Here is a 12313-nt window from a genome sequence, read left to right as displayed (position 1 = left end):
CTGTTCAGAAGAGGCAGGCCAGAAAGTCACGGGCAAACAAGCTCCCTGACAATGATATGCCTGTCTTTGTCTGCCCCAACTGTCAGCGAACATTTCGTGCGCAGATTGGACTATTCAGCCATCTGCGCATTCACAGATAGATTCATGAGCATCCCCCCCCCCCACCACCACCCTCCCCCCATCCCCCAGCTGGATGACGACGATGGTCATCATCGATCTCGATGGACACACACCATGCTGAGCTGAAGCTTCAAATGCCATTGGACTCAGGTTCTTGGTGATAGTTTACGCCAGTGATTCAGATCACCACGTGTTGACTGAATTCACAGCATCTTAAACTAAGACTGAAGAGGGAGGGTGGGGGAACCTTAAACGATACAATGACTAACTGTCTTATGTTTTTCCCCCCTATTTCTGGAGATTAAAAAAAAAAAAAAGTTTAGTCTGAACATGACTAGCCAAAGTTGTGATTCAACTATATTGCGTTACACTTCAGTCACAGCAAATTTCTAAGAGTGGAAACCAGGCTGCTCTTCTTGCAGAGAACACATAAGGGTAATCCTGCCCTCATACTTTTTTCTGTAGGCATATGTGTATATATATGTGGGTTTTTCTAAACACAGAAAACTCTCTTGCTGCAATGGGTTATCTTACACTGTGCTAGGTGCATATTATAAACAGAGCTTCCATCTATATCCTCATCCAAAAGTCTTGCACCCAGACCACACAAGGGGAGAACAAAGTCATGGTCCTTGCTGGAATCGATCCTGGGCCCTTCACCTCAATGTCAGGCAGTCTCCCACTAGGCCACCACTCCACAAACAGTATGCACATAATTTTCTTTCACCTCTACACCCAAAATGGAGAAAAACAAGAAAGGCTGTGTGAATGGAGCAGCTTTTGGGCCCAGTCTTACCCCAGTGTCCTGAAAGCCCCGCTGGTAATAGTAGAACCCTTTCTTGCATTGCTGCGCCTGCTGTAAGGCTCGTCTGAAGAAATTCTGCCGGAACACGTAGTACCATGTCTCTCGGATCTGGACCACAAAGGACAACCACCACATCAAGCAATGACAAAAATTATAACAACTTTTATTGGTTAACACAGTGTCATAATTCTTAAATCTATGAGGATATCAACAAGCCAACAGCCAAAAGAATGACTTTAAACATAAAAAAGGGGCAGTCTTGTCTATAAGTGTATGTGTATGCATGTACATGCACTCAAAACAGATTAACTTTTCCCCCAACCATTTCAAAAGAGTATTATGCATAACCTGACTTCCAAGCAGGTGACTGTGGCACTGGACTGTCTATACTACTGTAATTTTCTACATGGTACTTCTGTATATAAGATGAATTAAAAAACTAGAAGCAGCATCGCTTGTGTATTAGGTGGAGTTGATTACAATCCGTCTGGTGAAACTCGTCAGTAACTTTGGAACTAGCAAACCATGACTGAAAGAAACTGATGATTTCAAAAACTTTCAACTTATCTACTGAAAAAAAAAATTACCCCATTTTTTTTTGTCATTCATCTACACTGTTGTTTGAGCTTGTGTATTTTGTGATAAAGCATGTGTTCCAGTCAAGTCAAAGGATATATTCCAAAATCCAAGGAAACATTCTGATTAACATGTTTGACTAAAATAAAAATGCAATGTCTGATTAAAAATCAATGTTGCCTATCCATTTTCTTCTTCAGAATTCTTTCCTAATATACCCCACATGTGTATGTACACACACACACACACACACACACACAACAGAGTTCATACAAACCACCAAGTCTACAAAGCAATAAAACACAAGTGAAATAACCTCTACAAACCACCATGTCTACAAAACAATAAAACATAAGTGAAATAAATTCTTAAAACATTACAGCACATACCAGCCACATAACAATGGCATCAATACTATGAAAGAAATTTTAGTGACAACCAACCACTCCCACTCCAGTTTTCAGAAGTCAAACCAAATTTTAAAACAGCATGAAACATGTTTACCCCTCAGTGGTTTTAAATGTTGCTTCATACAGTAACCAGGTGACACTATATGCATCCATGTCCTGATTCACCATTCACAGTCAGTTCCTGTCAATAAAATGATTATTTCTTTAGAGCTCAAATCCATGTTAATAGAGTTAGAGCAAAACTGAAAAACTCTGAATGTCTCTATCAGCTTCACGTTTTTCACTGTTAGAAACCAAGGCCCTTGCACCAGTCTGTCTCCTGACCAGTGTTGCTTTCAGGAAACTTTAAGAAAGAGTTTATTCCATCAACTCTTTGATAATCACACAAAATCACTACAACACAATGCAAAGCAAGGCAAGTTTCCCAAAGAACCACTGCCAAGAACTCCAATAGACCACTTACATATTCAGCGTCCACCTCATATCCCTGGGTCTGCAGGTTCTTCCGCACAGCGGTCAACTCATCTGCTGCCAGATGGAGCTTGTGGCCCTGAATGATACAGAGAGCACTTCTGACTCGACGCATTCACCTGTCTTGAACATCACACGACATATGTGCCACTAAGACTGCTTACACACTTGTCTTCTAGACAACACACTTGTTCTGAATACTAGATTCACTATGCAATGTTTCTTACACTTGCTGTCCAGAACATCAGTCAAAAATCCCCATTTGTCCTGAATAGTGCACTGTGACTTGCAGAAAAGCACAACATACACATCTCATCTTCTGTTTTTGTGGGATGGAACTCCCATACCACTCATATTTTCTTCCTGGAGGGCTTCTGTCGGTTTTCACCCCACTATGCAGGCAGTAAAAATGTTTTTGGAAAAGTGCATGCTAAGTATCTTTGCGTTTCCAAATACCACTGAATGCTCACATGGATTACAAGATCTTTCTCCTTTGATCTTCTGCAAGTGTATACACATGAAAGGGATTAATGCACTATGTAGCAAATATGCTCAGTAGTAGGCCTCCAAATATGCTGACTTAGGAAATAAAAAAAACATCCAATATTCATCCTTAACCCAACAGACTCCAATACTGGGTCCAATGCTCTAGCCAGCTAGTGCAACTGTCATACATGTATTTCAAATTCCAAGACTGCACACCTGTCTCAAATGAAATAACAGAATAGCAACCAAAGTCAGAGACTCATGTAGACCTGTCATGGACCCAATCAGTAATAAAGACAAACTAAATCCATATATTTTCTGGTCCATAACCAGATCAAAACAAATGTAAGGTAATCCAACTGAATCACCTCACAAGAAAATTCTTGCACAAGATCAAATCATGTGGTTGACATCTGAGTGCATGGGGAACATTCTGCATTAATGGAAGGCCTGATAACCAGCAGACAGAGGCACCACGGGACAAGATGTGTGGCGGACTTACAGGTACAGAGCTGAGGACTCTTTCCAGCTCCATCCTGACTGCTTTCCGGTTCTTGTGGTCATCATTGCTGGACTTCCACTGGACCCACTGGTCCCATGTGCTTGGACCTGTCATCTGCCTCAACTGCTGCTCCGCTGCTCACACACACACACACGCACACACACACAAACATGCACACACACACACACACGCATGCACACACACACACACACAAACATGCACACACACACACACGCACACACACACACACAAACATGCACACACACACACACACACGTATGCACACACACACACACACAAACATGCACACACACACACACACGCATGCACACCACACACACACACGACAGTTAGACCAGACACAATTGCTTAAAACTGACATACGTTTCACAGTGTTTCATATCACTTTTAGTTGTTCAATATATAAACTAAGTGTAATCTTGATAAGAACAAAACAAAAAAAGAGTAGAATATCCTATAATTTCACCGACACGAATGCTTCATATTACTTTCAATTTAATCCAAACTTGCACCAGGAATGATCCTGATTAAAATCTACAAGCCTTTTTCTATCTCTCCCTCACACACCCCACCAGGAGTCCAGGACTACTGACTTTGCTGGAGTTTCTCTCGCAGTGTCTCTTCCATGAACCTGATGGCGGCATCCCACTGCACTTTGTCCGACACAGAGCGGTCCTCCAGAATGTTCAACTGTATCACCCGCTGAAACCACACAGACCCAGTCATTCACACCACACATTCTGCCTGTACCCAGGATCAGCAGTCATGTCAGTGGTCAATTTATTTCAAGAGACAACACTGGAACAGTTTGGTCACACCATCTTCCTAATCGCACTCTGCACACTACTTATTGCTTTATTCAGCGTTAGTGATATTCACTCCTTACTGGTTATATTTATAATCAGACCAATGCTTGTTAATTGTTATATTCAGCAACACATTCAATCCTTATCATTGGTTATACAGGTGAATGGACCAGCAGATGAAAGAAAGAAAAGTGAAAAAGCAGAAACAAACAGAGCAATAGAAAAGAGGGAATTCCCAGGTGGGGGTAAAATGTATGCTGAAAGATCATCTGGTGTCCTCACAGTGGGACTGTCCTTCACACAGGATGGACTGTGAAGGACTACACATCTATCTAGTCCATCCCAAAGACCACACATCTTCCTTGTCCATCCCAAAGACCACACATCTTCATATTCCACCCACAAGAGTGCACATCTTCCTAGTCCATCCCCAAGACTATACATCTTCTTTGTCTGTTCCAAGTCTATACATCTTAGTCCACCCACAAGACTAAACATCTTCACAGTCCACCCACAAAACTAAACATATTCATAGTCAAGTCCATCCCCAAGACTTTACATCTTCTTAGTCTGTTCCAAGTCTATACATCTTCATAGTCCACCAACAAGATTATACATTTTCATAGTCTGTCCCCAAAACTATTCATTGTCATAGTCTGTCCTCAGAACTATTCATCGTCATAGTCTGTCCCCAAAACTAGTCAACATCAAAGTCTGTCCTAACTATACATCTTCATAGTCTGTCCTCAAAACTATACATCTTTATAGTCTGTCCTCAAAACTATACATCTTCATAGTCTGTTCCCAAAGCTATACTTCTTCTCAACCAGACTATTGGTGGACTTTCACAATAAAAACTGCCAATTGCTGGCCACTTTTTTTGTTGTACCCGTTAGAACTGAAATTTCCCTTCTGTCTCCCGAAGGCTAAAACAACTCTCCATGCTGACTCCTGACTGACTCACCAGGCTGTCCTCTGCCTTGCTCTCCCACTGGTGCTTGGTTTTGCAGGTCTCAATAACGTTCATCTTCAGCTTGTTGAAGATGTCGTCCTCCACCCCCTTGCTGCGCTTGCTGCTGCTGTTGCTGTTGCCTAGCAACAGTTTGGAGAACTCCTCGTGCAGGGTGTCCCAGCCCACCTGTGTGCAGCCACAGTGTGCAAAATCAACTCTTTTTTTTTTTTATAACCAGGTCTTACTCAGTTCAGAAACGATAAATATCAATCAGCAAAGAACTGCATTCAAACCTGTCCTACAATGGGACACAACTTTAACTCTCTCCGGATGACGGAATGCGTGAGCATTCCTACATAAAATGTATTCAGTTTCGGACGACAGAATGGAATAGCATTTTCAAAAAAATAAAAATCCATCATGTGCTGTACACATGATTTTGTGATTAGCCAAGCAGAGCATGCAATTCTGGGTCACTCCACAACCGAATAGTATGACTGGCCAGCCTGTCATGTGTGGCCTGTCTTGTACACAAAATCACAGACCGGTTGTCTGCTCATGTGCCAGCCTGTTAGCAAAGTGGGTTCTTCTCAAAATGTTTTGGATCGAACAAGGCAGTGACGGCAACGTTTTAGTGTTGCCAAAGTACTTGAAATGCTACAAACTGAAAGGTCGGACACTGAAAAGGTGGATGATGACGAAGAAGAAAGTGAATTTAGTAAGCAGACAGCGAGCATGGGTATGGTGTTCATCCTGATCAGTGTTATTACTCCAACTATTGTATTCCAAGTTTGTTTGCTGCTTTTTGTTGTATTGTTTTTTCACCCCATTTTTCTGAAACATATCTGTGAGACTGTGAAAGCAAAGAAAGCAAGACAACTGACCTCCACACACTTTTTGGGCAGCTGTACATCTGCCCATTGCTTCAGTCTAATGTCCACCGTGGTGTTGAAAGTCCTGCCAACACAGTTCAATCATCATGACAATCATCATCAATCAATCTATCCTACACAGTTAAATCATCACAACAATCATCATCAATCATCTGCAGCCCAGCTGATTGCCAGAGCCAACTCTGAACTATCTAACAGAAATAAATGTGCAGACCTGAATTTCAATCCTCTCTGCTATCCATGATCCAGTAGTGCATAAACTTTTGTCAATACAAGAGTTGCTGTAAGATTATTAACCAGAGGTGACCTGCATTTCTGCTATCTTTTATATTTAATAAGCCAGTCTGAATTCTTCTTAACACCAGATTTCTAAACACTGCATATAAATTGTCTATATCAAGTAAGATTTGTTGTTGCTTTTTGTTTTTGTTTTTATAAAAAAGGGTAATCACAAAGTCTTCTTGTTTAGGACGAGAGTTTTTTTTTCTTCTTTTCCCCACAGATGAACCATTTGTAAGGGTTAGGGAAAAAATCACACAAAATACAAAACATATCAGAAAATGAATCTTCCCGAATTGATTGACATGCTGGGTTATTACAAATGAAAATACTGAAGCAACAACAAAGCCATTTCCCCTTCCACGCTTTGATCTCCTTCCCCCCCTTTCAAACAAGTCACCATAACACACCCCTCTCTACCACACCCCACCACGTAAACATTCACATATAAAAAAAACGTTGACCTTTGGGGCAAAAGCTGATATATTGTAAAACTCAACTGAATGGCCATGACCCATGCCCAGCCCACATTTTTGAACTGACCCGGAGTTCTCAGCCTGGGCAGCAGGGAGGTAGATGTTCTCAATGATGTGAGTGGCACTCCTTTCCCACAGCTTCTTGTTGAAGGCTTCCTCCCTGCACACACACACAATGCCCACACCACTCAGCGCTCCACTGTGTCTGACACCATGGAACAAATTTGTCACCCAGCTTTCTCCAAAATTCACCCATCCCTTCCCCCAATAACTCATTACATGATCAATCAGAGGCCATATATCTATTCATTTCTTAGTATTACTACTTTTAATTATACTTTTTTTCTTATATATACATGGGTGGCGCTGTAGTACAGCGACACGCTCTCCCTGGGGAGAGTAGCCCAAATTTCACACAGAGAAATCTGTTGTGATGAAAAGAAATACAAATACAAACATATATATATATATATATATATATATATATATATATATATATATATATATACATACTGACTAAGAGCATTGGGTTACGCTGCTGGACAGGCATCTGCTCAGCAGATGTGGTGTAGCGTATATGGATTTGTCCAAATGCAGTGACGCCTCCTTGAGTTACTGGTACTGATAGTGATCAGAGGCCACCAACATCATTCTGATCAAATGCTGATACTGAGTGAAACAGGAACACTAATCTTGGCCGTCTTTTCTGAGTGACAACACATGCTGACTAGCACACATTGCTGACAAGATGCCCAACACACATTCTGACGGACGTATATTCAGGTGCATATAGGTAAACAGACCGGCATCTGTGCAGCTGGATAGACACCAGCTTACATGCACCCACAACACTATCAGAAATACATCACATGTAAGCACATGAATATGCATAAAAGTGCACATTAACATATACACAATGTATATACAAGTGCACATAAGTGCATGTGCCAACACACAAACATAACACACATATAATCATATACACTGTACAGACACACACACACACACACACACAAGCACACACAAGAAAGACTTACCATTGTTTGGGGGTGACTTGACTAAGGTTTATAATCTCATCCAGGATCTCTCCCCTGGCTTTTTCAAACAGCTCTTCCTAAAAGAAAAAGCATAAATACACACAATGTGAAAAGCAACAATAAAACTAACAAAAGAAAATTTTAAAAAAGAAAAAAAAAGAGAAAAAACTCAACCTAAAACAAACAAAGACACAAAAACAAAAACACAGAAAAACAAAAGCAAGACCCTCCTCACTCTCCGAGAAAACCCCAGAATCTTTCCTCATGTACAGCCTGTTGCAAATATTCTCACAGGCTTTTGTATATTTGTTTGTTTGTTGTTGTTTTTTTAATCTTTTTTCCCCCTGGCATGTTTTCATGCTTGTTTCCTTTGATGTGACTGAACTGAAGTTGTGATTCAATGTGTCCATTGTGCTACTGCATCCTCCACACTCCACAGGGGCAATGAGATCAAAGGTTTTGACCCCTTTATTTCCACTCTTTTTCCAAACTTTTTTTTTTTTAGCCAGCTGAAGTCAACACCTACACATGATCACATGTATAAGGAAAACATTGGAAAGCATGATTTAATACACACACACACACACACATTCATATAAACACAGATCATGACAATGAAAAACACATCCGCAAGAGCCCACACACAATATGTACACAAACATGAACTATGCCCCAATGTCCCAGAAACAGAAAACTGAATCATTCACAAGTCCAGTGAATGTTTTTACATTACAATTCAAACCATTCACCATCTTTCTCAAGGCAACAAGCACAAAGAAACATCAAAACTTCATCTTCATTTTTACTTAAATCATTTTTTTTGTCCTTAACTCTGAAATGCTGTATGTCTCCCTGGTATGTGGCTTTTCAACAGATTTTATTGGCTGACTGGAGAATGTCAACAATTCATTACCAATATGGGTAAGCAGCCCTGTCCCATCTGATCGTGGAGAAAAAAAGAAAAAGAAGAAGAAGAAAAAAAAAAAAAGCCATGACACAGGATTTAGCTGCTGCTCAATAGAAATCTGAATGAACGTCTGAAGATGAAGAAGATAAACTGCAATCTGACAATTCTCTGGAGGAGGAAGGTGAGGAATATCAACCTACTCTTTACCCAGAGAGCAGAACTGAGTTTGACTTTAATAGCAGAAAGCAAATACTGATTTGAGAATGAAACATACTGTGTGTGACAGTCAGGCCTGCCAGAGATAGTATGGGTGGGCGAGGTATCAGATTACTGTGTGCAGAGTGAATGAAGAGGTCGAGAGGGAAGGAGAGGGGCAGTGGGATGGGCGTGGTGGTGTGCCTATTTTCGGATCAGTGGGTTTGCAACTGGGCTTATGATTCTGATCCAGACATTTTGCTGGGGTTGCTGTGTGTGTGTGTGTGTGTGTGTGTGTGTGTATGTGTGTGTGTGTGTGTGTGTGTGTGTAATTTGTTTGTGTGTATGTGTACGTGTAATGTTTATTTTCGAAAAATTCTTGTGGATCACATATTCATTTGAGAATAACAAAACATTTTTTCCCTATTGTCCAATCATTTTCCTTTCAGAAAATATAAACTTTTTCCTGTGTCAATTCATAAAGTAATTCGGAATATTTCTTTTCTGCATCTACCTGTTTTTTGTGAAAATTCCCCAGCATATAGGATTCAATTATTTGCCAAAAATGCTGATCAGGCTAAACATTAGAAGTCAAGGCATGTGTGGTGGCTGATGACATATTATTCTGTTACACTTAGCAGTCTAAAAATGCAGATAAGCGTGCCTGAATCTCTGAGTTTCAAATGTTAACAACTCCAAAACAAAGCAACCTATGTCTATAAAAGATGAGGCACCAATATGTAACTCACCCTGTCCAGTTCACGGATGTGAGGAAAAGTGTTCTTCCATTCTGTTTCCAGGTTAAATCTTGTTGCTGAAATCAAATGAAATAACCCCGATGTTCCTCTTTTCATCTTAAATCTAAAAACCAAATCCCTATCCCCCCAACACCTCAAATGGAAAAAAACAGCAAATGTCTTGAAGATTCAGCTAAAAAAAAATTTAGTTCATTAAATTTTTTTCAATAATTGTGTACAAAGTATGTCTGTGTCAGCCTATCTGCTGCAAAAATTTGAATGCTTTGGTCACTTTTTCTTTCTTTCTTCTTCTTCTATTGTTGCTGTTATCATTATTTTTAGTACCATTATCATAATCATTATTACACTAACTTTGATCATACATGTGTCAGTAAAATGTCTTCAAAAGAAATACAGAAACAAATATAATGTGTCAGATGAATGAGATCAGTTTAAATAATTATATCACACACTAGCCAACAGAACACAGACATTTTCACAATGACACACACACATGCTCTCTCCGTCTGTCTTTCCCTGGCTCTCACAACCCCCACCTGGACAGACAGTGGACCCCTGACCTTTGAAGGCATCTGCCTGTTGCTCCACAGACTCCCGGACCATTTTCCAGAACGTCTCTGACACCGCCATGCTCAGATTCTGGGTTGTCATCTGACTAGGTTTCAATACCCCGTCCCTGTCAACAAACATCATAGGTTGTTGTTGTTACATCTAACTGATTCATTCTTTTGACATGGCGTCCCTGTGAATATGTGTCACAGTTCATGTTTCTTTGGCTCTGAGTAAGTGAGTGTGAGTGCGAGTGTGTGTGCATGTATTAAACTGATTTATTCCTCCAACAAAACATCTCTGTGCACAGGTATCAGACAGCATGCTTCTTAGGCTTTAATCTTTTTATTTTACACACACACACACACACTTTATTTCTTTACTTTAGGGTCCTTCACTTTTGTCATTTTCCTTTGTCTCAGCCAAGATCCTTTGATGGTCTAGCCATTTCATCCACATGGAAAGGCTCCAGAATTCCACTACAGCTCTTCCATGGTGAGCTGGTGCATGACAGTCATAATCAGCGATGTCCAAAGAAAAGGTACAAAGATAACCTCAAAGCCAATGGGAAAACAGTCAGCCTTGCCAGCTTGAGACTGCTGTCTCTGACAGAAGTTGCTGGCGTACCCCGATAAGAAATGCATTGAGGACATTTGAGGGAGACCGCTGCCAGAGCCTTGCAGCTGCTCAAGACCACCAACAGCCAGCTTCAGACTCTGGGCTCTGAAGCCACATGCATGTCCACCACTGATGTTTGCTGATCATGGCACAATGCAGCATCATCCTCACTTCCCAAGTTAACCATAACTGACAATATTTGTGAAAACAGAAAAAGCCATCTAGTTGTTATACATCCACTGGTTGCCTGTTTCTGATCGAATAGACTATAAGCTATCCACTCTGACCTTTTCTGCAGTCAACGGTATCTGGCCCCAAGTATCTTTCTGAACTCATCCATATCTATACCCCGTCTCGCCAGCTCCGTTCTTCCTCTGACACTCGACTTCTCAGGATACCTCACGTCAGAAGTAAGACCTATGGACACAGATCGTTTTCTTTTCAATCGCCAAAGACGTGGAACAAGCTCCCTGATAACCTCCGTCATACTGATTCCCTCGCATCTTTTAAATCTCGTCTCAAAACTCACCTTTTCCCTCAGCAATAAATTCAATTGTGGCAGGTCCACTTCCTTTTCCTTAGGTGTGCTTGACTATGTGTGTATACATATGTATGTGTACATAATTACATGCATGTATATGAATGTGTATTGTGTGTGCGTGTGTTTATGTAAGTTTGTGCCTGCCTATGTGTGCGTATGTGTTAGGGTAGCTGTTAGATACACATGTATGTTAAAATGTATGTATGCAGTGTGCGTGCGTGCGTGCGTGCGTGTGTGTGTGTGTGGTCACATTTTGGTGTGTGTATGTAACATAGATATAATGTTTTATGTTATCAAAAGCGCTTTTGTAAAGCACCTAGAGCAGATTTCTGGATAGTGTGCTATATAAGTATCCATTATTATTTACTTTTTACAGAAAAACAAATGAAAGACAGCATCATTTGCATGTAAAAAAAATAGAAACAAATAAAGAAAAAAAGTTATTCTAGTACACTCTCCTAATGATATTCCAACACACTGTCCACACATTCCATGTATACTGACTTGAAGAGCCGTGACTTTCTGAAGAACTGGTCCTCGTATTCTTTGATGCTGGAAATGCTGTCATTGGTGTTTCCTAGATAACACACACACACACACACACACACACTTCATTTACTTCATTAAGAAGCTATTTACTGTCTTAATCATTTCTCTTCGATGCCTCAATGACACTTGAAAAAAAAGAAGAAAATGCTACACATTGTTGCAATCCATTGAAACGAATGCTCAGCTCTGAAAACTATCAGTTTCAAAATAATTCCAGAATATGGCCTCTGTATATAAAAAAAAAACACATAAAGGCATTCAACCACACACATCATGCGAGTCAAGTGGCAAATTCTGGACCTCCAATCAAGAAGATTGTCGATTCAGATGGTTGTTCATGGACATTATGCAGAAAGTGAGGA

At 40.5% G+C, this 12313-nt stretch overlaps 1 protein-coding gene across 3 annotated transcripts in view; it reads right to left on the bottom strand.

Annotated features, from left to right (window-relative positions):
* Window positions 1–12313, bottom strand: part of LOC143287517 (dynamin-like GTPase OPA1, mitochondrial) — a 54681-nt gene that overhangs the window by 14964 nt on the left and 27404 nt on the right. For all 3 annotated transcript variants that reach the window (XM_076595559.1, XM_076595560.1, XM_076595561.1), the window contains 11 exons: window positions 11907–11979; window positions 10255–10370; window positions 9686–9750; window positions 7835–7911; window positions 6865–6957; window positions 6034–6106; window positions 5162–5335; window positions 3985–4093; window positions 3371–3504; window positions 2375–2461; window positions 917–1033 (listed from right to left, as the gene is read on the bottom strand). In XM_076595559.1, the coding sequence (XP_076451674.1) occupies window positions 917–1033; window positions 2375–2461; window positions 3371–3504; window positions 3985–4093; window positions 5162–5335; window positions 6034–6106; window positions 6865–6957; window positions 7835–7911; window positions 9686–9750; window positions 10255–10370; window positions 11907–11979 (1118 nt within the window). The remainder of the gene's footprint in view (window positions 1–916; window positions 1034–2374; window positions 2462–3370; window positions 3505–3984; window positions 4094–5161; window positions 5336–6033; window positions 6107–6864; window positions 6958–7834; window positions 7912–9685; window positions 9751–10254; window positions 10371–11906; window positions 11980–12313) is intronic.

This window comes from Babylonia areolata, chromosome 11, assembly GCF_041734735.1.
Source record: "Babylonia areolata isolate BAREFJ2019XMU chromosome 11, ASM4173473v1, whole genome shotgun sequence".
NCBI classification, from domain to species: Eukaryota; Metazoa; Mollusca; class Gastropoda; order Neogastropoda; family Buccinidae; genus Babylonia; species Babylonia areolata.
Note: the sequence above shows the minus strand (reverse complement) of the source record. Positions and strands in the feature narration are given on the sequence as shown.